Source organism: Dichomitus squalens (genome assembly GCF_000275845.1).
Source record: "Dichomitus squalens LYAD-421 SS1 unplaced genomic scaffold DICSQscaffold_1, whole genome shotgun sequence".
Lineage (NCBI taxonomy): Eukaryota > Fungi > Basidiomycota > Agaricomycetes > Polyporales > Polyporaceae > Dichomitus > Dichomitus squalens.
Genome location: NW_006766883.1, coordinates 1,435,540 through 1,459,195, shown reverse-complemented (window position 1 = coordinate 1,459,195; position 23,656 = coordinate 1,435,540). Strand labels below are relative to the sequence as shown.

The 23,656-nt window shown below is 56.1% G+C and overlaps 7 protein-coding genes across 7 annotated transcripts; 4 read left to right on the top strand and 3 right to left on the bottom strand.

Annotated features, from left to right (window-relative positions):
- Positions 1-782: 782 nt before the first annotated feature.
- DICSQDRAFT_47705 (uncharacterized protein) lies at positions 783-5,075 on the top strand (the record flags this gene model as incomplete). The annotated part of the gene is made up of 15 exons (XM_007359855.1): positions 783-933; positions 987-1,099; positions 1,184-1,353; positions 1,390-2,401; positions 2,488-2,613; positions 2,668-2,769; positions 2,826-2,958; positions 3,012-3,274; positions 3,326-3,431; positions 3,481-3,617; positions 3,669-3,934; positions 3,986-4,115; positions 4,168-4,432; positions 4,483-4,628; positions 4,680-5,075. 15 exons carry the CDS (start codon positions 783-785, stop codon positions 5,073-5,075), a joined length of 3,516 nt encoding a protein of 1,171 aa, XP_007359917.1.
- A 299-nt stretch (positions 5,076-5,374) lies between these two features.
- DICSQDRAFT_164723 (uncharacterized protein) lies at positions 5,375-8,858 on the top strand (the record flags this gene model as incomplete). Its single annotated transcript, XM_007360302.1, has 7 exons — positions 5,375-5,630; positions 5,679-7,153; positions 7,215-7,319; positions 7,371-7,508; positions 7,573-7,710; positions 7,779-8,741; positions 8,799-8,858. The coding sequence occupies 7 exons, from the start codon at positions 5,375-5,377 to the stop codon at positions 8,856-8,858; spliced, it is 3,135 nt and encodes a 1,044-aa protein (XP_007360364.1).
- Positions 8,859-9,061: 203 nt separating this feature from the next.
- On the bottom strand, positions 9,062-10,006 carry DICSQDRAFT_142451 (uncharacterized protein; the record flags this gene model as incomplete). The annotated part of the gene is made up of 4 exons (XM_007360301.1): positions 9,062-9,565; positions 9,631-9,694; positions 9,760-9,915; positions 9,975-10,006. 4 exons carry the CDS (start codon positions 10,004-10,006, stop codon positions 9,062-9,064), a joined length of 756 nt encoding a protein of 251 aa, XP_007360363.1.
- Positions 10,007-11,412: 1,406 nt separating this feature from the next.
- On the top strand, positions 11,413-15,272 carry DICSQDRAFT_95732 (uncharacterized protein). Its single transcript, XM_007360300.1, has 16 exons — positions 11,413-11,645; positions 11,709-11,716; positions 11,778-11,914; positions 11,979-12,181; positions 12,244-12,707; positions 12,766-12,889; positions 12,954-13,005; positions 13,080-13,213; positions 13,274-13,378; positions 13,428-13,499; positions 13,556-13,682; positions 13,738-14,021; positions 14,075-14,281; positions 14,340-14,406; positions 14,463-14,530; positions 14,584-15,272. The coding sequence occupies exons 1-16, from the start codon at positions 11,510-11,512 to the stop codon at positions 15,027-15,029; spliced, it is 2,634 nt and encodes an 877-aa protein (XP_007360362.1). The 5' UTR covers positions 11,413-11,509; the 3' UTR covers positions 15,030-15,272.
- Positions 15,273-15,536: 264 nt separating this feature from the next.
- On the top strand, positions 15,537-19,030 carry DICSQDRAFT_176630 (WD40 repeat-like protein; the record flags this gene model as incomplete). The annotated part of the gene is made up of 7 exons (XM_007360299.1): positions 15,537-15,769; positions 15,822-16,159; positions 16,218-16,880; positions 16,932-17,441; positions 17,493-17,756; positions 17,815-18,540; positions 18,601-19,030. The coding sequence occupies 7 exons, from the start codon at positions 15,537-15,539 to the stop codon at positions 18,822-18,824; spliced, it is 2,958 nt and encodes a 985-aa protein (XP_007360361.1). The 3' UTR covers positions 18,825-19,030.
- Positions 19,031-19,103: 73 nt separating this feature from the next.
- On the bottom strand, positions 19,104-20,387 carry DICSQDRAFT_176629 (uncharacterized protein; the record flags this gene model as incomplete). Its single annotated transcript, XM_007360298.1, has 2 exons — positions 19,104-20,084; positions 20,143-20,387. The coding sequence occupies 2 exons, from the start codon at positions 20,385-20,387 to the stop codon at positions 19,256-19,258; spliced, it is 1,074 nt and encodes a 357-aa protein (XP_007360360.1). The 3' UTR covers positions 19,104-19,255.
- A 101-nt stretch (positions 20,388-20,488) lies between these two features.
- DICSQDRAFT_76035 (uncharacterized protein) lies at positions 20,489-23,640 on the bottom strand. Its single transcript, XM_007360297.1, has 4 exons — positions 23,208-23,640; positions 22,739-23,122; positions 21,484-22,667; positions 20,489-21,428 (listed from the first exon to the last, which is right to left on the bottom strand). Exons 1-4 carry the CDS (start codon positions 23,505-23,507, stop codon positions 21,005-21,007), a joined length of 2,292 nt encoding a protein of 763 aa, XP_007360359.1. The 5' UTR covers positions 23,508-23,640; the 3' UTR covers positions 20,489-21,004.
- Between the last annotated feature and the right edge of the window lie 16 nt (positions 23,641-23,656).

Sequence of the window (23,656 nt, the reverse complement as noted above, 5' to 3'; positions counted from 1 at the left end):
CCTTAATCACCTCATAATCGACCTGTACTCTGACCACCCCATGTCGCAAAGCGATTATGAACACGATTTCTGGTACTGCGATTCTGCTTTTCTCAGCTATTTGCTCAACGTCTGCCTTTGGTTTCGAGCTCTGACGCGCCTTTGAACACGCTACATATTCAAAAAGGTCATTATCAATTGACTCCGCATTTTTTCCCACCGAAATCGAGCGATTTTGAGGCGAAATCGCCAATATGGGTATAAATCTTCTGTAGAAAGTCGTTGTTTCGTCACAGTTACCTCATGGGGTACCTATGCAACTATTTTGTCACTCAAATCCGCACGAAATATGTCTTGTATGGGCTATAGACGGGGAGACAAGTGAGACGAAGGGGGTTGACACAGAATCGCAAGAAGCAGAATCGCGATTATGGAGGGCATAAGCTCCTCCGGAGGAGCTTACGCGATTACACGCGATTATGCCAAAATCGCGATTACGGTGTCGGAATCGTCCTCAGAATCGCATCTCATAATCGTCATATAATCGCTCCGTAATCGCGAACTCTGACCACCCCTAATCGTCATATAATCGCTCCGTAATCGCGAACTCTGACCACCCCTATTGAGCGTTGTTGCCATACACGGAACGATACCGCCTAATGCCGCACGTGCCGCGGGGCTCTGCTTCAAGCACCGGCATTGTGTAAAGTGCATTGGCAACCCCTTGGGCCTCACCGCGATATAGCTTCTCTGTGTGCTCACGGACCCTCTGTCTTTCACGTTGCAATCAGCTTTCTGGGGCGATGGCGGAAGGCGACTCTATTCGCCAGAGAATCGTGTCTTCAGTATTCACTACCAAGTTGGTGGACGAAACCTACGTTGGGCATATCAAGATCTGGGAGGAGGATGCTACGGACGACGGTGGCAAGAAACCTCGCTATATCATCTTGTCGAGTATGTCATCACTCTTGATCCGATTTGCTCATGTAGGAACATCCTTGTTGCAGAGTCCAATAATGGGTCTGGCTTCATCCACAAGTCCAAATTAAATTCGAACGGCTCTTTCTCCGTTGGGAAGACATGGAGGCTGTTAGAGCTTCGCGGGATTGAAGTTCTCAACGTAAGTTCACATTCCTTCACCATGCTCTCAGCGCAAGCACGAGTCTCACCACGACCCGCAATTTCTAACTCATTTTCGGTGTAGCCGCTCGCTTTCAACATCACTATGTCCCGGACTTACCGGTGGCAAACGGAGAACCAGAAGGATCAAAGCAGCTTCATCTCCGACCTGATACAACTCTTTCGTTCGGTGACAGGTGGCAACGCCCCCCTCGAACTCGTCGGTGTGCGCGATCCCACGAACGAAACTTGTACGTTCCCTCTTGCATCGTAAGTGTTCATGCGCCCGAGCTATACCTCATCAGCATCAAGGCCGCCGCCACTTGCCTTCAGCCGCATGGAGCGTGCGCCGACCCCCACAAATGGCGTGCCTCTCCCTCCCACCACACCTCGTCGCAGCGCGGCTCCTCTGAATGGCTACTCGGAAGCGTCACCTTCAGTGTCATACACGAATGGCAGGATGAGCAGCATCTCCAACTATCAGCCTTCAACGCCTGGTCCCCGGTCCACGTCGAGAGCACGACGAGCACGAAGCCCCGCTCGCGCTGATTCCCCTGACTTATCTAGGCCACCCCCCACTGCAATCCCAGAGCGAGCTGGGACCCCGTCGAGAACACGTCCGTCGACACCGTCGCGAGAACCGTTCCCACCTCCGAGCGCACTGCGTCCCCGGCATGCTCGATTGCCTTCGAACGCAACCACCGAAACCTCCAGTAGGACGTCCGCAGCTACGACTTCTAGCCAAGTCCCTTCGATCGCATACCCTTCCTCGGTCACTTCCGTGCAGTCGGAACCTCAAGCGCAGTACACGAATGGGTTCAGAGCCACTCGTGACACCGGCGCTTTGGAAATCCCTACCCGTTCTGGGTCACCTGCTCCTATAGTGCAGCCGTCGCCGAGGTCAGCGTATGCTGTATCACCAGATGGGCTCGTCCCCTCGCAATCTATCACGCCAACACCATCCGCTCGAGCGACCCCGTCACGAACCACTCCTGCTCGGCAGATGACTGAATCCGGTCAGAGACGAGAGAATACGCGTGTCTCGTTCTATGACCCGCCGAATCAGGCTACGCTCAATCGCGTGCTATCAGGCGATGCCATGCTCCACGATGCTGGGGACGACGACGGTGAGGGCACAGGTGAAATCGAAGATGAGAGCGCGCGTGCAACGCTCGAGAGCGTTGAGGAGATGCTTGAGGGCTACGAGTGGGCTAGCGACGACATCCTCGGTCGTCGGGCGCTGACGGGCACTGCGGAACAGATCGAGGCGAGGTTGTTGGACGAACTCATGGCACTCGACAAGGTTTGTTTCGTCTCGTGCCTGCGCCACCTTCTCATGTCGCTGCGCAAGCTGATATCTGATGCTCCTTGAACGTCTGATCTCCGCAGGCAAACATCCACTCGTTCATTGAGAGTGATGACCGAATAGTTACTGTGCTCAAGCTCCTGGACGATGCCATTAATGAGCTGGATAATATGGAGAGCGTCGTATCATCGTACAAAATTCACCTCAACGTGAGTTATTTCGGGCCTTCCAATGTTAGACTGCGGCCGCTAAGTCCTCGCCAGGCTGTCAGCGATGACATTGCGTACATTCAGGGCCAGGGACGCGGTCTGCAAGTACAAACGCAGAATCAGCGCGCCCTTCTCAACGAACTCGAAGAGCTACTGGTGAGTTCTGTTACGTTGAATGGCTCATAATGTGTGGCTTAACATATACATTGCAGCAAACCGTCCAAGTGGACTCGAGCTCGTTGCTCGCGCTCACGCAAGAATCATTGGAGCACGCGTGGAACATCCAGAAGTTGGAGACTGCGGTGACGGTACTATACAAAGCTCTGCTTGCTGGGCGAGATCGAGGTTTGTGTTGTGTTCATCTAAAACGCGGAAGATTGCCGATATCAGCATTGCAGATATGGCGGCCACCATGGAACGCTTGGACGAGTACAAGAAATACAACGCGCAATTTTGCAAACGCGTTCTGGATTATCTATCAATTGTCTTCACTGCGCAGGGCAAGATGCTCTTGGGCGACGACAACGGCGTTGCCCGACCTATGCGTGGTCGTGTTACAATCAAGGACCATAGAAACTTTGAGAGCTACCTTGAACGATACCGCAGTTTGCTGCTCTACCTCAAGGAGATGGACGAGAGCGCCTATGCAAAAATATGCGCAGTGAATATGCTCACCTTGTCACAATGTGCAATCTTCTGATATCTAGCTCAGGCCTACTTCTCTGCAGCTAGCGAATTGCATGCAACCCAGATCAAAGCTCTGCTGTCTATATACGGCAATATGGTCAAGAAGGCGCCCACCGAGGAGGAAGCTGAGGGTGAGGATATACGCTGTATGACTGTATTAGATTTGAACGTTTCCGACAGGTTTCTCTGGTACGACTCCAACGAGCAACGCGTCCAAGGCAGCGCAAGGCATGCGTCGTGCGGGTACCATTGTTCGTTCTCCTCTTGATCGACGGGAGAAGAAGGAAGCGAGTGACGGGGAACTTCGTGCAGCCGAGGTACATAGGCCTGTTAGCCGTTTCGATTCCGCCGCTGAATCAGTAATGCAGGCATTGAGCATGGTACTGGAGCAGCTCGCCGGGACAATTTATGCAGAAGAAAGTTGGATCGCTAGATTTTTGCAGATGGATGATGCGGTCGAGACGTTTGCCGATCATATGGGCCTGGAGAACTACTTCCGACGTCAAGCTGCACGATGGGCTGGTCTCAGCCAAGCAACGACAAAGCTTGTCCGTGGAGCTATGGACCTCATCTTCGGCTTTCTCCCTTTGGAGCTCAAGGCTTGGCTGGACAGCGCTATCGCCCGAGACAGCTTGTGAGTAGCCAGCTAACATGCCTTCAGATGTGGCTTACAGGCAGGTGATAGGCAAGTTGTGGGTATGCTAGTCTCGCTCGAGAAGTTCCAATCAGAAGCCGAGGAGCGAGGCAATACTTTCCTCTTGTCCTTGCTGGAGAAACAGCATATGCGTCTCAAGGCTTTGTTTGAGCGTCGCGTGGTACGAGACTCAATTTTGTCCTGCGGCTGTGGCTGAAGCGAATCACCTCCAGAACGACCAAATCAAGTCCATTGAGGAGACGAAGCTTACCAGCAAGAAGCGGAAAGGCGTTGCACAGTTCATCAAGTACTTCCCGACGTACATCAGTCGCGTCGAGACGCAGCTTATTGGCGCGGATACTCTCGAGATCCGGCAAACGGTCGATGCTGCATACGATAGGATTGTTCAGGCTATGTTCGATGCCCTCAAACAGATGGCCAAGATGGGTGGTGACGAAGAGGACAAGGGCCAACTCAATTACCATGTCATCCTCATCGGTTCGTGCCTCATTTCGCACGTGGGATTGTGTCCACTCACAAAGTCGCAGAGAATATGCACTACTTCGTGGCGGAGGTCTCGCAGATCGAGATCGGCACCGTAGCGGTGTTTTTGAAACGTGCTGAGGCTATCTACGAGGAGAACCTGAACGCCTATGTCAAGATCGTCCTCCGCAGACCATTCGCCAAGATCATTGTGAGTTAAGGAAGCCACTGGGGGATGATTGTGGCTCATATCACATCGTAGGAATACTTCGAGGGCGTCGAGCGTTTGCTTAAGACTACCGCTCCCTCCGAGATCTCGTCGAACAGCAGCTACTCGAAGTCGTCGCTCAAAAAAGTGGTCAAGGAGTACAACGTGAAAGATATCCGGAAGTATGTCGACGCTCTGTTCAAGCGCGTCGAAAAGCACTTCGATGAGGCGTCCGAAAAGACGACAAGCGAGGACGCGAGCGCAAGCACTGGAATCGCCCCTGGGACTGTCCTGGTGGGTGTATGGAAGGCCTGTGAAGAGGAGCTCTTGCGTATTACTGGGCTGTTCAACAAGACTATCAACCAGTGCTATAGGGATACAGGCGTGACGCTGGAGTATTCTGCTGCTGATGTGGAGGCCGCCTTCAAGCGGCATCGGGTGACGGGATAGTGGGCGATCTTGCGTACATCACTTGTTTGAACAGACATTAACTTATTGTATCCTGGGTTGGACTATGGCAATATTGCTTGTACTATTATTACCTTGGCTGTCGCAGACACTACTAAGTGGTGACAGTCGTGTGGCATGCGTAGCTATGGTTGATCGTGGATTGTAGATATAGATCTGAGATACAAGGGGTCATTGAAGCGCCCAAGGCCAACCGCGCGCCGCCGGAGCGTCGCATCCGAGTCCGAGCCACCTTTTGCATTCTGCTTCTTCCTCTGTGCTCTCCTTCCAGCCCACATGCCATGCCTGACGCTGAATATGACTCATCTCCCGACGTCGAACCAACCCAAACGCAATTTGATCCCGATGGCGAAGGAGACTTGTGGGAAGTCGAGAAGATCTTGGCGGAGAAGGGGAATAAGTATCTAGTGAAGTGGGCCGGTACAGACAATACAGGAAAGCCATGGCCGAACAGCTGGGTCTTCAAGAAGGATACCACGGACGATCTTATTCAAGACTGGAAACGCAAGAAGGAGGAGAATAAGAGGAAAAAGACTGGTATGTGATCCCTCCCAGACGCGACTGTGGCGTCTCACCGCAGCATAGTCGCAACCAAAAAACGAGGTTCGTCAACATCGTCGAAGACAACCAAACGCGCCGCGAGTACATCTACTACATCTACGACGCGTCGAACGCGTCAATCCGTTGTAGGTGCATCGACCTCGCCCCTGAAACCGCGTCCACTGGCCAAGGTGCCCAGCTCTCGCGCCAGCCCCGCGAGTGTGCGCGATGAGTCGCCGTCTCCACACAAACGTCGAAGGAACACGAGCGGTAGTCTGGGCGCCGGTTTGGAGTCACCAGAAGCCGAGCTATCCCGCCCGCGCAAGAAGCGGAAGCTGGAAATTGAGGTTATGCAACCACCTCCCCGGTATTCATCAGAGGATGAAGAAGAGGCGGGGACAGTGTCAGAAGAGGACGAGGACGATGAGGATGACGAATCTACGGGGCGCGTCGTACCTATCACGAAGGTTGGTCCGCCACGGAATGTGAAGCGACGTCGGAAGACGCAGGCCACCGTGCACACTTCCCCTCCTCCAGACCGTTATCCTCCCGATCTTCCTGTTCGCCGCAAGCCGTCACCTCCGGCCAAACGATACCACGCACCCAACTCTCAGTCTCATCGCAATGGCGAGCCGTCGTCATCGCGTCTGCCGAATGGTACGAAGAAGCCTGCAAACGCACCCTCCAAGGCCAGTTCTTCTCGAGCAGCTGCCGAATCAATGAATGCTGCTGGCCCTAGACCGTCGCATCTCTCTCTTCAGACGAGACAGTTGCTCATGCAGGAAGATGAGGAGAACACGCAAGAAGCTCTCGGCATCATCCACCCTGTCGTACAGCAGAATTTTTCCCAGTCTCCTCGGGTGAGCCCTCCTCGTCAAAGAGCGTATTCAGCAGAGCCGGAGCCAGAACCAGACGGCGAACCTCGACCTATACGCTCCAACACTGTACAGGGGCACGGTCGACCAACCGCAAACGATACGTTCAGTCGACTAGGTATCGTCCCGGAGACGCAGGCCATGGAGGCTCAGGATACTCTTGACGAACCTCCCTATGACCCCACTCAACATGACCTTACTTCCGAGTTGAGCGTTCTCCGTACACCGCCCCGACGTTTGGAGGGACCACTCAGTCATCCTGGAAGCGTTCCGTCGGTCGTCTCCAAAATGAAGAGCAAACGCAAGGGCAAGTCGAAGGAGCTCCATCCGATCCCGCGGCTCTCTCCTTCAGATTTCCGCCCTTACCTACCACAGGAGGAAGAAGACATTGAGCAGTTCAGCTCTCCGGAGAAGGACGCACGCAGGACTCAACATGCTGCGCAGCCGCTGACGCAGGATACGATCGAGGAAGACTTTAGTCAAGACATCGACAACTTCATGGACTGGGAGGGTGGTGCGCAACCTCACGAAGATCCCTCTGCTTCTCTGCACGAGAATGGCCCGGAGCTTTCATTAGGCCCGGAGCTGACGCCACCTGACGCTGGAAGCGGTCCGCGGAAAGCCATGGAACAGTTGTTGTCCAAGGTGATCTTTCATATCATCAACTTCTCTGGACAGAGTTGGCTCACACTATACCGTCCGACAGGAGAAGCTAGGCAGGAATGCTCCGATCTCTCCTGAGGTCTCAGCTCTGCAGGAGCTGCGGCCTACCAGCACAACACAACAAGCTGAGGCCGACAGCATGTCGCAGGTCAGGATGGTGTCCACTCTGTCCCGGTCCACCAGGCTAACGTGGTTGCAGCAACCGTCTATGCGTAGCAGCCAGATAGCGGAGCTCAACGCGATTCTTGAGGAGAAGGACGAGAAGCTGACTCAGCTTGAGGGGCAGATCGAGGAGCTCCAGGCTCGCATCTCGGAACTGGAGAACGAGAATGCCGCGGTGCGCCCAATATGCTTTATGGAGGGACTAATGCGATTTGTTAACGTGCCGCGGCACATCGTAGGGCCGCACGAGCTTCGAGACAGAGCTGGAAGTGCTTCGAGCCGAGTCTGGCGAGAAGTCGGAGCAGATAAGTTTGGTCGAGAGTCAGCTGGTCGAACTGCAATTGCAGATGACGCAGCTGACCGCGGACAACAAGAATGTATGCGGTTCAATATCATCACTTATGGATCTTGTTTAATCGTGCTCATCTCTCGGTCTTCCGTCAAGCAACGCGCCCAGCATGAAGTCCAGATCCGGGAGCTGACCGAATCCCTCGAGGAGCGCAATGAGCAAGTGGCACAGCTTGAAGGAGCGCTCGTTGAGCTGCAAGAAGAGGTGGAAGCGATCGGGGCGGAGAAGGAGAAGTTGGAAGCAGCGCAGGAGTCGACCACTCGCGAAAGCGACGCCAATCGCGAGGACGAACTCGCCGCTCTTCAGCAGGGTCTTGCTATCCTGCAAGAAGAACTTGCTAGCGCGCGGCAGCGGCATAACGAGACGGTCGCTGCGCTCTCCGATCGCCTCCAGCAAACCATACAGGAGTGCGAGCGTCGCGTCAAGAGGGCAGAAGACGATCGTGATCTATTCAAGAAGCTGTACGACGAAGCGTCTACGCATGCGCAGCGCCTCGCGAAGGAGAACATCGAGCTCGAGGAAGGCAGGCAACGTGCGGAGGACCGTGCTCAGGCTGGGGTAGCGATGGTCAGGGCGACGTTCAGCGAGCAGGCGAAGGCGTTGCAGTCCGAGATCGAGCAGCTCAGGGTGCTCAACAAGATCCTCACGGACAAGGACGAGCGGACGAACGACGAGGTGCGGGCACGTGCCGCACGAGAGCCGGAGTTGCAGGAAGAGAACGTGAAGCTGAGGGGGGAGTTTCAGGACATGAAGAGGGAGATGCAGAAGATGTCGGCGATCATTGCGCAGATGTCGAGCATCGAAGCCCGGGAGGACAGGCGAGGGGGTGACGAGACTGATGAGGACGAGGATTACGTCCCTGATTCTGACGGAGAAGGGAGCACTACGAGCTCGGGCTCGGAGTCAGGCTCGAGCAGTAGTGATAGCCATGGCAGAGCACTGTCTGTCCGAGTCCGCGAGTCTTTGAGCTATGCTCCCTCCCCTGGTGGAGAGCTGTTATCCATTTGCCAGTATGTGACTGGCGAAGTCATGTGTAATCAAACCTTCGCCACCTTCCAGGTCAGCAATCCCTCTTGCTCCCGATCGGTATATGAGAACGCTGACGGCCGATTGTAGGAGTGCATCAACCATGCCAACGACGTTCACTACCCCGATGTAGAGATGCTGGATCTATGATGGGAAAGAATCTAGCACACGAGGTCTTGCTTTCTTTTTGGTTGTCCCATGTTACCAGCCGGGCATTCCGAGCTGGCGACCTTAATTCATTGTGACGAAGTACTGCAACAAGTAGAAAACGATCGACATGCGATTAACCGACAGCGTCATAATACAGTGTCTATGAGGTGGTTCCTGCAGCGATAGCCCATACAATGAACTATTCATGCAGCAGCGACCTGTGGCTCGGGGAACGGAGGGGAAACGTTAGAAGCCGACGACGAAGGCGAGAAATTGTTGACCATCTCCGACGAGAAAGAGTTCTGGTGAGTTTGGACACCGCTGGACGAACCGACATCGTAGGGGGTAGGAGCAGGGCGGCTGGCCGCGGCAGCCCCAGCCTGCGCACCAGTAGCGGGACGCGCAGCCTGCTGGACCGCGCCGATCAACGAAGAGCCGTAAGAGGCCCACAGGCCGCGGGCAAGCTCCGCGTAGTTGGCCGCACCGGCAGGCTGCTGGGGAGCAGAAGGGGCAGCACCAGAGGCGCCTGTGGGGGCACGTGCCTGGTTCTTGGTGGCGAGATCCCAGAAGGTCTGCCAGAAGACCTGGAGGCGAGACTGTATGAACGAGAGAGCGTTGCTCTGCGCCGCCGCGAGGCTCGCGTCGATATCGGCCTGGTTCTTGGTCAAGAAGGGATGAAAATAGGTTTGGTACACCCAAGTAGAGCCCTGTATGTCCACCACGCGTTAGGGGGGTGCCATGTAGGAAGCAGCTCGTGACGGCGTTTGCTTACCTGCGTCTGGGGAAGCGAAAGGAAGAGCAGGAAGACGGTGCGTGCCTCCCAGTAGAACGGGACCCTGATAGGATACAATAGATAGATTGGTGGACAGGGTCAGATAGTGGTATATGCTATGAGACTTACCAGTCCAGAATGAATCCCGTCACATACTCAACCGCAACGAAGGCGCCGACCACGGCCCAATACATGCACCACCTCTCGAGATCCGGCTCGGAGACAGGACGGTGCGTGAGTGCCTTCCATGTGCCATAGCTGGGTAGTAGGAACGCAAACCAAGCACTTGTACAGCGCGTAAGCATGTGAAAGTCCCGAAGGCTGCGTGTCACGCGAGGACATACCTCAAGACATGGGAGATGAAAGACGTCAACATGTATGCCTTTTTCTTGGTCGGTCGCTCAGGACGATGTTGGGAGTTGTATGATAAATAGGAGCGTGGCCTGTCGGTCGAATGTTGGCGATGAACAGGCTACGTGGACGAATACAAGTGAGCGGTAGCGCTCTGCCTCCGCAGAAGACGGCGCTGTATGCGGCAGACGTAGGCACGCAGCAGCAAACGGAGCGCCCGTGCTCGCCCGGAACGGACGGGATGCGTCCGCGCCGGGGAAGAACCCGTGCACCGTCAACAGGACACGGGGCTGCACAGTCTGAGTTCCGTCACCAGATACGGTTGTTTGTCGTCAGAGCTTTTACGACAGCCCACGGAGACGGAGGCCGTCTCCTTGCCCAGTGTAGTCGATTTCCGAGGTGCTTGCAACGGAGGTAGCTGGTGACGACGCATACTGTGCTCATCCACCGCCATTTCGGCTCAGAAGTGGCCGGCACAACGACGTATCAACGACCGGATCTCAGGTAAATCTGCGTAATACCTCCGATATCAGCCCATGGGTTGGTGGCCAAGCGCCGCGGCGCAAGCCACGCCTGAGACATGTTCGTGCGCTCGACCAATCGAGACGGATGCGCGCAGATGTGGGACGAGCACACGGGTGTCATTGACGCGTCGTATATGACATACAAGAGCCGACGCTCGGCGAACGTACCAAGAGAACTACCTGAACTAGAGCTATGGTTGCGCGAGCGCCTGCGGGATGAACCGGTATGGTGAACACCACTACAGCTTCACAGTGTGGCTTGATCCAAGGCACCTGTACCATGTCGAGTGTGCGAGAGAGAACACCAGGCAGCCCGTTTGTGAAGGCCGACTTTATCTACTGCATTTGCGCCGAGTTCTCAGGCTCGCGCTTGAACTAGTCGCTAGCGATGGATCAGACTGAGGCCCAGATCAGAACTGACAGAGAAGCCAGAAGAGGGATGACTCGTGGCAAGCTTCGTGAAAATGGACTGGTTCTGGGTACGAAAACAGGGACGCCGAAAGCCTTCTAGGTCGCATGCGGGAGCCGTCTGGGAGCAGGGCGCGAGTGCAAAGTTGGAGTTCTGGCCGAAGGAGGCAAGCGCAGATCGCGAGGATTGAGGAGAGCGGAGAGTTTAGGGATGGACGGGAAGAGGGTGCGATAGGGCAGCTGCGGACTGCTTTCCCAGCGACAGAGAGATGCCGTTGGTTCTGGAACACGAGGAGATCAGTTTGGTGGCAGGAAGAGGGCGATGAGTGGGAGATGAAGGGCACTGAGAAGGGCGGTAAAATGGGAAGGGAACGTGGACGGGCTATCCCAACTCAGCGCATGGCACGGGCACGCCCCGCTTGGCCTTGTTTACCCGGCATCCCTCCATCGACCTCTCCCTCCTCCGCCTCCGACTCCCAATCGTCCCGTCCCCCATCTCCGTCTCCGTCCCGCCCTCCCTCGAGTCCCCCTCCTCGCGCGTCGTCCCCGCGCGCCCCCATCCATCCCCGCTCTCAATCGCACCATCGATTTCACCCATGGATCCCGGCAGCAGCTCCAGCTCCAGCGTAAATATGGGTGTCAAGAAGCAGGAAGACTTGGACGGCGCTGACCCGAAGTCGGGCCAGAAACCCGACCAGAAGCCTGTGGTGAGGACGTTGAACAGGGTCCCTCGTAAGTTCCCTTTTCTATACTCCCGTCAGGCTTAATCGGACCGTATTCACCGCGATAATTCAGGCGCATGTGTAAGTCCCACCATTCGCTGCCCCGTCCCGATCGCGGCGTGCTCACCTCAATCTGCGCTAGAATGCTTGTCGGAAACAGAAGATGCGGTGCGAAGGGGCGGAGAATCCCCCCTGCAGGCGTTGTCGGCACGCTGGTTTGGAATGCCTATTCGAGAAGCCAACAAGGGAGGCTAGTCTGACAGGCGAAGCCGGCTTGGAGTGAGTGGCCTCGGTTTGTCTTTGGCTAGTGGAGTCTGAACGCGTTCGAAATCGTGTCTGACAGACGTATACGAAGTCTGGAGGCCCATGTCGCCGACATTCGGTCAACACAAAACTCTATCCAGGCGACCCTCATGGAAATCGCGGCGCATTTGCGCGGTACCGTCCCGTTGACGTCGCGTTCGCCCTATCCACCTCCTCCGTTTGCCCATCATTCGCCTGGGGCGCAATCATTAGGATCCCCGGCGGTCTCCACGCCATCAACAGGTGTGTTTCTAACCGCTAACTTGCATAGCAGACTTTTTGCACATCCTAAATTTCGTTTGCAGTGACCAGTACCGTTCCTTCCGCGCATCCGATGACCAACCCAGCGGCGCGGCAGCCACACAGAGAAGGCCATCCGCCAATGTATGCGCAACCTCAGAATGTCCGTCCTGCAGGCCCCGATTCTCATCCGCAAGCAATGTACAACAACGGCGCCCCGGGCCACCCGCATCCTGGTGCCCACGGCCCGAGCCTTCCTCCGTTCTCAAGTATCGACTCTATGGGTCCACCGCGGTCTCAACCTACCAATGTCTCTTCTATGCGATACAACGCCTCCGATTCTAGAAGTCGCCCGCAGGACGGTGTTTCGGCTGGATCCAAACGGGCTGCTCACCCTTCTTCCACTGTCACCAGTGCGGATTCGTCGGAGGCGGAGGAAGAAAGCTCGGAATTGCCTGCTTCCGGTTTGGTCGCTCCTTGGGAAGTGTTGCGAGGATTGGCCGATGTCGCGATCGAGCGAGCCGCGAAGGTTTGTCCTGAGGACCTCATCTGTTCTTCTTGCGACTTACTCAACAATTTCTTTCCAGGAGAACGGCGGCGAAAGTGAGGCCCCAAGTCGCGCAAGAACGACATCGCCCGAGCCGCGACAAGTCCGTCCGGCGAAGCGGAGAAAGGTGTACCATGCCCCTCGATCAACGACATTCCCTGATGGTAATGGATACCATTCTCTCTCATGTCGCGAAGCAAGTTCCTGACGATTCCCTTGTCTTCACAGTCGTAACGAAGAAGATCTTGTCCGAAGCGGAAGCTCGCGAACTTTTCAGGATGTAAGTGTTTCCGAAATTGCGCCGATGGGCCTGTGCATACGGGAGGCCGACTAACTAACTGGCTGCTCTCAAAGATTTTACCACGGGTGCTCCACATTTTTGCCTGTCTTCGACGCGAGCGTGGATACGTACGATGCCCTCCATGAGCGGTCGCCGTTCGCTGTCGATGTCATCTGCATGGTTGCTGCCAAGGTTCGAGATGGCGGCGGTGCGTTTCGAAAGCTAAGAGTGTTCTCATGTAAATGCTGACCTCACCTCGCGTTACCAGGCAACCCCAGCGACATCTTCTTGAAGTGTCTGGAGGAGGTCCAGGCTATCTCATGTGCCACCCTCTTTTCTCCCGTCACCCGTCAGGAAGCCGTGCAAGCAATGGGTAAGCGGGACCAACGCAGCGCATGCCTGTCATCTGACCATTTCTTCAGTGCTGGTCTCCGGTTGGTCGGATAACGGCTGGTTGAGTGGCGGACATGCTGTTCGCATGGCCATGGAATTGTGTACGCCGCGGTCCATAACCTGTCTCAAGGTCATCTCTTACACCTTATCTTCGCAGCGATGCACAAGGCCTGGCCCGAGCTTCTCAAGCGTATGAAGGCCGGGAAGGCTTCGACGTCAAGTAAGGACAGACAGCTGGTCGTATCCGCCCGGACATGGCTATGCTTGTATCTATTCGAGCACCAGTACGTTAACTCTATTTTTGATTGACGCACGAACCTCTGTGCTAACGGAATCTAGAATGTCTTACGGCACTGGCCGTCCAGCTATCCTGAAGGATGACGAGAGCATCTGGCAATGCCGTCTCCTCTTGCAGCACCCGCTTGCGATCGAAGACGATATGCGACTGGTGTCGACAGTGGAGCTAATGGCGATCCGCGAACGCGTTCACAACAATCTGTCGCCTCTATTCGACCGCGCGGTGGACGAGATTACGTTCAACGTCCTCCGCGAGGCGGACATGGAGTTCCGCAACTGGTACGCGACTTGGGATCAGGCTTTCTCGCAGAAGTACGAGGATGCCGGTGAGTCATATCCGCTATCTTCCTGTGGGCCCAACATTCATCTCGGTCTACAGCGTTCTATCGGCAAAGTCTGCAGATTCAGCATCTACATGCCGAGCTGTTCCACAATGCTACCGCCTTGCGGGGCATTGATGGGCCTGAGGACGTGCAGAAGATGCCCCCTGCCCAACGTGACCTCGCCATTAGGTCGATCCAGATCGGAAGACAAATCCTCGACATCACCGTGAGCTCGCCGGCCTATAGGGAAGGCATGAAATATGGTGTGTGTTCTGTGGCGTCACTTTGAGTGTACCCTCAATCTGATTGGACATTCTATAGCGGTTCACTATACTCACGCGACTGCGACGTTCTCGGCCTCCTTCCTGTTGCGTCTTTCGCGGCTCTTGTGAGTTCTAGGCTTGGGGTCCGCGCCCGTGATCGTGCAACTAATGCCTCGTGTAGCCCTGATCAATGCAATCTACATGAGATCAGGACCCTCGTAGAACAGCTCGCGGCTCTTCTAGCAGAAGGTACGTAACTCACTGACATCTCCGTTGGAGTCATGCTAACCGCATTCTCTCAGTCCCTGGCAAGCGGTATGCGTTGACGCTTCAATTGATGCTCAAGCGGTTCGTGAGGAAGCGGCGGCAGTCAGTCTCGACGTCGCGTTCTCCCACGATGGCCAGAGACCAGAGGAACCGCTCCCACAGTGATGCCGCAGGATATTCGTCTGACGCCGTCAGCCACTCCGCGACTTCGCAGCCTCCGACGTCCCCCACGTTCGAGCCTCCTTACCAAGCTTCTCCAGACGCCATGGGCCACATGCCTATGGGTGTGCCCCAACAATACGGGCCGCAGTACACCCCAAATCTCGAGAACATATGGCGCGGGTTCGAGACGACCTCGAACGAGCAGTTACCAGTCTGGCTGTCCGATCAAACGCTGGGTGGTGCATCGTTTTCTGCGAACGGTATCGACGCCTTCCTGCTCCCCGCAGACTACCTCCCTGCCGCTCCCCAAATCTGGTAAATTTACAGACATCGCTACCCGTTTGTACGTATAGCTTTCTGCTCTCTGCTATCTACTCTTGTTTATCTGCAAAGCCGAACTGTTGTCACGATAAGGGGGACTCGTCCGTGTGTGTTGTCGGACCTCTTGCTACGACGGTTACGACGACCAGTATGACCTATGTAACTTGATACCCTGCTCGTCCTCATGCCCCGCTCACTGTATTGCTTCCGAATTATCTGACGAATGTACATGCGACACCCCTCACGCCATGCATTCACATGCCTTTCAGCTACTTAGGTTATCACGAACCCTCATTTGTTGTTACCGTAGACAGCCTTGTACATACACGTCGCAATGCATCTACTGCATCGCGTACTTATGCGACGACTGTTCACTTCGGGCCGCGGGACGGTGCCGAAGAAGCGGCATGAAGCGCTCCCCACCGTAGATTGCCTATTCGGGCACGTGGCAAAATTTTGGTAAGAAGTTGCTGTGCCTGCAGTCTGCCTTGACCAGGCCCCGACTATGCCTGTGGCTGTTGACCGGACGCGTGCTATGACTGCGTCTGTCGTCCCTGATTCTCCTCTAAAGCCTACTCAGGACGCTCCGAATAACGATGCGCAAACCCCGAACCCTCGCAAGCGGAGAAAGGCCAAGGGGAAAGAGGTCGAGGAGCTAGAGGAAGAAGCCTGGTCGTGGAAGTCTTTGACGGACTCGTCTGCAAGTCGGGTTCCGCCCATCTTCACGAGGGATGGAAGGTGCGTGGCCAACGTCCGAGCACATGTGCAGAGCTCACTCACGTTTCTGCAGTTACTTTTTTTCGGCGGCCGGACCTTCAGTGAAGATCCATTCTGTTGCGACTGGGGAGGTTGTCTCTACCCTGACGCCGCCTCCAAACAGCGTGTCGGGTGGTGCGGGAACCTCGCAGCATACGGACACCGTCACCGCGGCGATCCTCAGTCCACATAACCCGTTCCAGCTGATCACCGGTTCTCAAGACGGCTACATCCGCACATGGGACTTCCTCGATGCATCGCTCCTTCAGACCATCAGCATATCTCACCCTATTTTTCACCTCGCCGCACACGAAAAGTTCCGGGAATATGTATTTGTCGCCACCGCTCGGTCGACTAAAAAGAAGACCAAAGGTGCGCCGTCTTGCGTCCCTCCTTCAAGAGATATGCCATTGAGCATGCTCCATCGTAGGGGGAGTTGCGACCGCAGAGGACAACGTTACTGTCTCGCGCGTTTCATTGATTCCCAAAGCCGATAGCACCACGTCGGCCGTCCACAGTTCCTCGGAGATCATCAATGTCGGGAAGACGAGGTTGACGAGTGGCCTTGCCGTATCTCCGAGCGGAGCTTGGCTGGTTGCGACTGCTGGCCACAAGGCGTATGTGTGTCAAACGGGAGACTTGAAAGCAGGCTTCACGAAGTTCGTGTCTCCCGAACGGTTGACCTGCTTAGCGTTCCACCCGTCTGAGGAGTACTTTGCCACTGGGGACGCCACTGGATGCATACGGCTCTGGTACTGCCTGAACGAGTCTGCTACGACAAAGACTCCCGGAGTCGAGAAGACTGCTCAAACGACCACTCTGCACTGGCACGCTCACGCAGTCACTTCGCTGAGCTTCACGGCGAACGGCGCGTACTTGCTCAGTGGTGGCGAGGAAGCCGTCCTTGTCATCTGGCAGCTACACACCGGTAAAAAGGAGTACGTGCCTCGCGTTGGTTCCCCAATCCTACATATCGCACTACTCAGCACTGGTGGAGAGGAAGAGTACCTACTCAGCCTCGCCGATGCCTCCTTCGTCTTCATCCGCGCTTCCTCCCTTAAAATCTCAAGGTCAATAGCTCGCATAAAGCTAGGTTAGTTGTCGCCTTCTCCTTGCGCTTGAGGCTCTTCTTGACATCATGTAGATCCCGCAATATCCTATGATCGGCCATCCACCTCTAGTTCCGTCCCACTTGCCGTTCACCCGCTTTCCTCCACTCTCATCCTTCCTTCCTCCCATCCATCCTCCCTGCAAACTTTTGCGCCTTCGTCGTCAAAATTGGTGTCCGAGCTCGAGGTATCGCCATCAAACCGCGTCTCAAGACGAGATGATAAGCCATTACAACCCGCTCGTGTGGAGCGTGTTGTCCTTTCTGACTCAGGAGACTGGATGGCGACAGTAGACACGCGAGAAGCAGAGGACCCACCTCGCCCTGAGGTGTATATGAAGATTTGGCAGTGGGATCGCAAGTCTGGTTTTTGGATATTGAATACCCGAATCGACCGTCCGCACGGGCCAACGCGGCTGTCCGGTATCGCGTTCAGGCCAGGTTTACGTAGCCAGGAGGATCTTCTGCTTGCGACGGTCGGTGCAGACGGGAACATCAAGACATGGAGGATACGTTCCGTGAAAACGAAGTCGGAAGGCGTCGAGGGTACGTTCAGGTGGTCCTCTCAACAGCATCAATCTCATGGGCCATGTACAGAGTTTTGGGTCGCCCGTTCATCTTTGCGCTTCCGTGCGGAGATTCCTTCCGATGTGTCATGGTCACCCGATGGTTCGTTGCTCGCCGTGTCGGTTGGCTCCCATGTGGCTATCTACGAGCCGGATTCGAACACACTGTGTCAGGTACTCACTTGTCCAGATTGTCCGTCGGCTTCAACCTTGCAATTTCTTGGGGCGAGCGGTCGTTACCTCCTTGTCAACGGCCCACAGGATGTTCTACTATGGGACCTGGTCTCTCAGACGCGTACGTCTATATCATTCCTGGTGGTTTGCGGTAGCTCATGTATCTCTTTCTCTCAAAGTCCGCTGGCGACACCGTAGTCCCATAGCGATCAATCAAGTGATTGCTCATCCTACCGAAGAGCAGTTTGCCATCCTTGAGCGCGTTCAGTCAACAACAGCAGACGCACCGTCCACCCGAGTATCGATATTCCAGACTGGCTCGTCTGTCCCCGTTGCCATTCGAACACTGCCATTCCGACTACGCAGCACCATCTCCGTTCCGCCGACAGGATCTCTACCCACAGATCCGTCTGGCTTCGCTCTGGTAGGTATCACTGAGGCGTGGAGCGTCGTCGTATTTGGGGACGACATCCAGTTGCCGGAAGAGGAAGGTGCCTCTGCGCACGGCATTACTCAGGACGCTTCAGTCAGAAAACGCACTCTGTTCCACGATATCTTCGGCGTCTCGGCCTTTGCGGATCTCACTTCTATTCCTGGTCCATCTACTGCGCCTATACCTACGCATGCCTGGGATGGAAAGGAAGCTGTGGAGATCTTCGACGCTCCTGCGCATCTCCTGCCGCCTCTGGAGTCCCTATTCGACTCCGTCATGGACAGCTTCCTTGCTGCGCGACCCGGGGAAGACGAAGAAGAACCTGAGCAGCAACGGGAGGACGAGATGGACGTCGATGAGCCTGCGGATGAGGACGATCGGCCTGCGAAGGGTGGCGCTCCCCTCGATCGCGTTGTGGACAGGCAGGAGATGCACGGGTTCGTGGAGCTGTTCATGAACTACGCCATCAAAGGTGCGTTGTTGCCCCCGTACGTTGTTGCAGTCCGAATGCTTACGTATATGGTCCGATTAGCTCCTCCATCGAGACCGCCGCCAGTACAGGCTAACGGGATACACAAGCCCAACGGGATACCGCCACACCTCAACGGCCCACGCGCCACGCCCAAATCGACGCCCAAAGTGAATCCCAACGGTGCTACCCCTAATGGCCATGCATACACACCCAGTCGTCCACCCCCCGCCGACGCGTCCCCTGCCTCAACAGCCGGTAAGAAGCGGAAAAAGTCTCTCGGCTGAAATTCTATGTGAATCATGTCAATATGTCATCTGTGACGCTCGGCGGTGTGAACGAAGGGTTGATGGCGTTGGAAGAGTCGTGTAATCATCTGCATCTTGAGTCGCATATATAGCGATTCCTCCGCACTCATCAAGTATTCTATATCTGCATCGATAGCCGTCATGTGTTGGTGTTGTTTGATACGCAACAAGCATCCTATCTCTTTCTGAACAACCCAAAACAAGTATGCGAGTGGAGACCACAGAGGGTATAAAGATGTGCAGAGGCGTTAAACGTGTGCAGTGTGCATGAAAGTGCGAGATAGAGCCTATAGGATGAGAGCCTGACAAGAACAACGAGAAAGAGCCGACAACCACAGCAACCCCAGAACCCAGGAGAGGAAGACAGGCGAGGCGTCAGAGCTCCACAGAAATCGGCTTGTGTCTCAGTCTTAGTCCGCGGAGTGCTTCAGCGTGAGCAGAAGAGAGGCACCCATAACGACGTCCGGAGAGAACAGCGCGTGGTACTCGCGCGGAATGGCAACCTCACGGAGAACGCGTCCATTATCAGCCGCTTCTAGTTTGGCCACAGTCTCATCGGCCAGGTCGGGGTCGAATTCGCAGCTTTCCCCTGCAGAGTCGTCTTCGTCCTGGTAGATGAAGAGACCGTGCCTCCGCCGCGAAGCCGAGTTGGCGCAAGCCCACTCCAGCGAAGGCTTCTGAGGGCGAGCTGTTGTGAATCCGCGAGACGGCGCGAAGTTGGATGCGTTCCCGAGAGGTTGCAACGGACTCTCGTTTTGAGAAGGCGAACGTCTCGAGAAGGATTCATTGCGGTCAGTCGGAGTTGGCGGGAGGATCCTCCACAGCTCTGGAGAGCGGTTGGCAGAATAGAGCGTGTTTGAGTTTGACGAGAGGCTGCGTGAGGGCCTGCTGGACGCCGTGAGAGAAGGCTCACAGAGATTCTGGTGGCTATATGCGCGTCCCAGCGGCGACGGGGGTGTCCTGAGTTCCACAAGCTGGATCCTCTGCGGCGTGGCAAGCGTAGTCTCGCTAGAATCAAGCATTGGGGTGAGTGATGGGGAGGGCAGCCCTTTCGCCGCCTTCTTGGCCCGGGCGGCCGCATTGTCGACTGATGGCCTCGTCTTCTTTGACCGGGGCCTGCTGGACCTTGTCTCCGTAGTACCAACCTTCCTAGCCAGAGCTGGTATGGCAGCCCCCCTCCCCTTCTTGCTCCTCTCTTGCCTGCGGTTCTGGAACCATATGAGGACGCTCTTGGCGCTCCTGCCGTCCGACAGGATATCGTGCTTTGCCCCAAATAGTAGTACGGGAGAGCACTCACATTCCGACCTCCCGGGCAAGCGCCTCCTTGGTCCCTCTGCTCGGGTGGCTGTCTGCCTGGTAGAGCTCCTCGAGCCTCTGCAGCTGGTAGTCTGTCACTTTGTGCCGTGCCCGCTTGCTCACCGAGGGAGGAGACGCGTATGTTTCCATAGAAGCAACCTTCATGATAGGAATCGCAGAGATAGTGTGTGCGTCGAACAGAGAGTGCCGAGAAGACGACCTGGTCTTGCGTGGTGAGGGATCCATGGTATCTGGCGGGTCCTGTGGTTATCGTCGCGGTTGAGAAGGACGAGACCGATGCCGGTACCAGCAACCGTGTGCGCCTTGATGCGCCCCGACGAGGCTGGCGGTCAGCCCAACCGTCCAGCCGCCGCCGCCTCTACTACGCGCGCCACGGTCCCGTGATCGTGTTCGACTTTGTGAAAAGCTGCCAGTACTGCCAGTGTCAACGTCCGTAAACCACCTTCAAACCAACATCGTAGAGAGAACCATGCAAAAAATGGATCTTGAAGAAGGCCGTAGATTGTCAAGCAAAACTGTGAATGTGATACAGTCCCAAACAAAATGTCATAAAACACGCCAAAGAGTCGAGAATAGTTCGTTCAACAAAAATAACGTCTTGTATCGTATTACTACCGACGTATGCTGCAAATGAGATAAGGGGAGGGGTCCAAGTGGTCCATTGCAAGTACTAAGTATCAACTACCTACTGATACCGCCACACATCATCACATTAGTCAAGTCCGATCTCTACTACACGCTCCAGGCGGAAAGTCCGTCGTGTAAGTGCCTTCTCTGGCAACCGTAGTACAGTAGTGGTCCATTGCAGTTATCGTGATCCGCACCAGGTGGGGAGGCGCAGGTCAGTTGTGGCTCGTCAGCGTCCACTGATCGATGGGCACCGACGGCGGCGTCACAAAGTCGCTCGACGACGCCCCGGGCCACTGCGGGTTGAACAGCACCTGCAGGCTGTACGTGCCCGCCGGCAGGTTGATCATCACCACCGTCACGCCCGGGTTCGGCTGGTCCACCTGGCCCTGGGGAAGCGGCGGGTCGTTGTCGAACCGCTGCGCAGGCCCGGTGGTGATGGTAACGCCGTCTGGGGGATTCAGGATGCTCAATTGCACCGTCTTGTCGTCGATCTTGAGCGTCGCGGACGTGCCAGACACGGCCACCGTCGCGTTTGTGTGCATACGCCACATGATCGAGCCTTGTGCGTTAATGTCGTCCTGCAGGAGTACCTGCTTACGGCCGTTGATCAACCTAATACCACGCTTGAACGACGTCCTGCGGCCAAATGTCAGCGGTCGTGCCCACTATGTGAGAAACATGTTTCACTTACACGTTGCCGTACGCGCTCGTGAGATCAGCCGTGAAGTACGCCGTCGAGTCGCTCGAGACATCAAGGACAGTGCTCGAGCCCTGCTGAGTACCCGACGAGTCAAATTTGACCGTCGGCGCGGCCGTGACGAGTTGGTTGTCCTGGTTCACGAGGATGGTGTTCTGCCCCTCCGTCCGCTTGCGGTAGTACAGCCACCGCTGGCTGTCCTGCGCATCGCTCGAGAAGTAGCCCTCGGATAGGTAGTCCCCGGAGCCGAGCTCGCCCGCCCACCGCGTGCCGAGCGCGTCGATCACGAAGTCGCCCGCGTCGAGGTCGTTGTGCGTCTGGTGGCCCGTGAGCGTGCCGGCCTTCATCGCGACGTACAGCGCGTTCTCGTCCGTCCACGACGAACGCATCGACGCCCACTGGTCCGTGCTGTTGTCAAACACGTGGTCGAGCGGTAGCCCGTCCCAGAATGCGCCAGACACCTCTGGGTTGTACCAGAACATCGAGTTCGGCTCCGGGGCGTCGTGCTGATCGCGCTGGAAGAGCACGTACTCGGGGTGCTGTAGCTGGTCACCGTAGAAGAGGATCGAGTTCGCGGTCGTCGAGAACTTGTTCGGGCCGTGGTCGCCGTACGCGAAGAGCGAGCCCGGGCCAGTCACGTACATGTGGTACAGACCGGTCTTGTTCAAATTCGGGTTGTTCTTGAGCAACCCGAAGTCGGAGCCCGTCGCGGTCATCAGGGAGGACGTCATCTCTGCGAGCCCGGTGGTACCGAAATACCAGTAGTTCGCCGTCTCTGACCAAGTACCGTCGGACGAAACCGCGAAGATGCAGTTCGTGAGCGCGTTGGGGATAGACTTTCCGAGGATGGCCTCCGCGGTGCCGGAGGTATCATCCCCGAGGACGGCGAGCGCACCCATCGTGAGACCGCTATTGCTGACACAGTTCCAGTTGCCCTCGATGTTGTTAGCCCACCAGCCAGTCGATGTGTTAGAGTAGGCGTTCAGACCCGGCTCGAGACCATAGAACATCATCGAGCTGAGGATGGCGCTCCTCTGGTCAGACGACCAGGCATCGTACAGCCAATCGTACGCGATGGCGAACGCAGCGGTGAACTCGGCGGTGTCAAGGAAGTGGGTGGGGTTCCATTTGTCTTGGCCGTCGGGGCCGAACGGGGTCGTTCCGTTTCCAGCAGCGTTCTACACAAAGAGACGTTAAGCCGGCCCCGTCAATATCGGCGCCTAGCCCGAAGGGAAAACACTCTGCATACCTGGAGCTCCGTGAACGTTCTGTCCAGCCACTTGGTGTCGTTCGTCATGCGGTAGACGTACGCGAACGCCTTGATTCGCATTTTGATCTCGCGCGCGTTGTCGAGGATGCCACTGCCACCGTCCAAGTGGTAGACGACGGGGGGCAGACTGAAGTAAGCTGTCGCATTGCCGAAGATGGTGTCGTTCCAGAACTTGAGGTACGGGTCGTTCTTGATCAGGTTAGGCAGCGCCTCCCACTTGTAGGATGGCGCGAGGATACGCGGGCGGTCAGTGCGGACGGAGGTCGGCTGAGGGTTAGATGGCTGGAAGGGATCTTTGGGCCACGCTAAGGCGGCGTTGTTCGAAGGAACGAATGTGGGTGTGGTAAATGCGGCGGTGTTTGTCTTGCCAAGCCAAGTAGAACGGATCAGGATCCAGACACAGGTACATAGAGGCGGGGTCCAAAGGTCCGGAAGAGATCGGACTCACCGTAGAGGGATATATGGGGAGCAGGTACTGGCTGTCGGTGCCGGTCGGGTACAAGCCAATGTGCTCCTTGATGCTGGCAGCTTGGCTGGCGGCGGCCTCGCCGCTGGGGGATGCTTGAGCGGCGCTCCCGCTGCTCGACTTGCTCGAGTTCTTGTGAGCACGGCTGCCGAGGACACCACCGAGGACGGCGGCGAGAATGACGACTATGGCGACGGGGACGCCGATCCAGATCCATTTCCTCTTCGTAGACCTTAAACGGGATGAGGTTAGACCCGCATCCTCCTTGTCGTAGTCCGACATGGCGGCTTGGAGGTGAAACAGAGACAGAGACCAAAAGGAGGGACTGGTAAGTGGGCAAGCTGCAGCTGGATAGAGGTCTGTGGGATCTGAGGCTCCCGCGCCGAATATTGTTGAGAGGAAGAGGGATGGGGATGGGGAGGGAGGCGGTA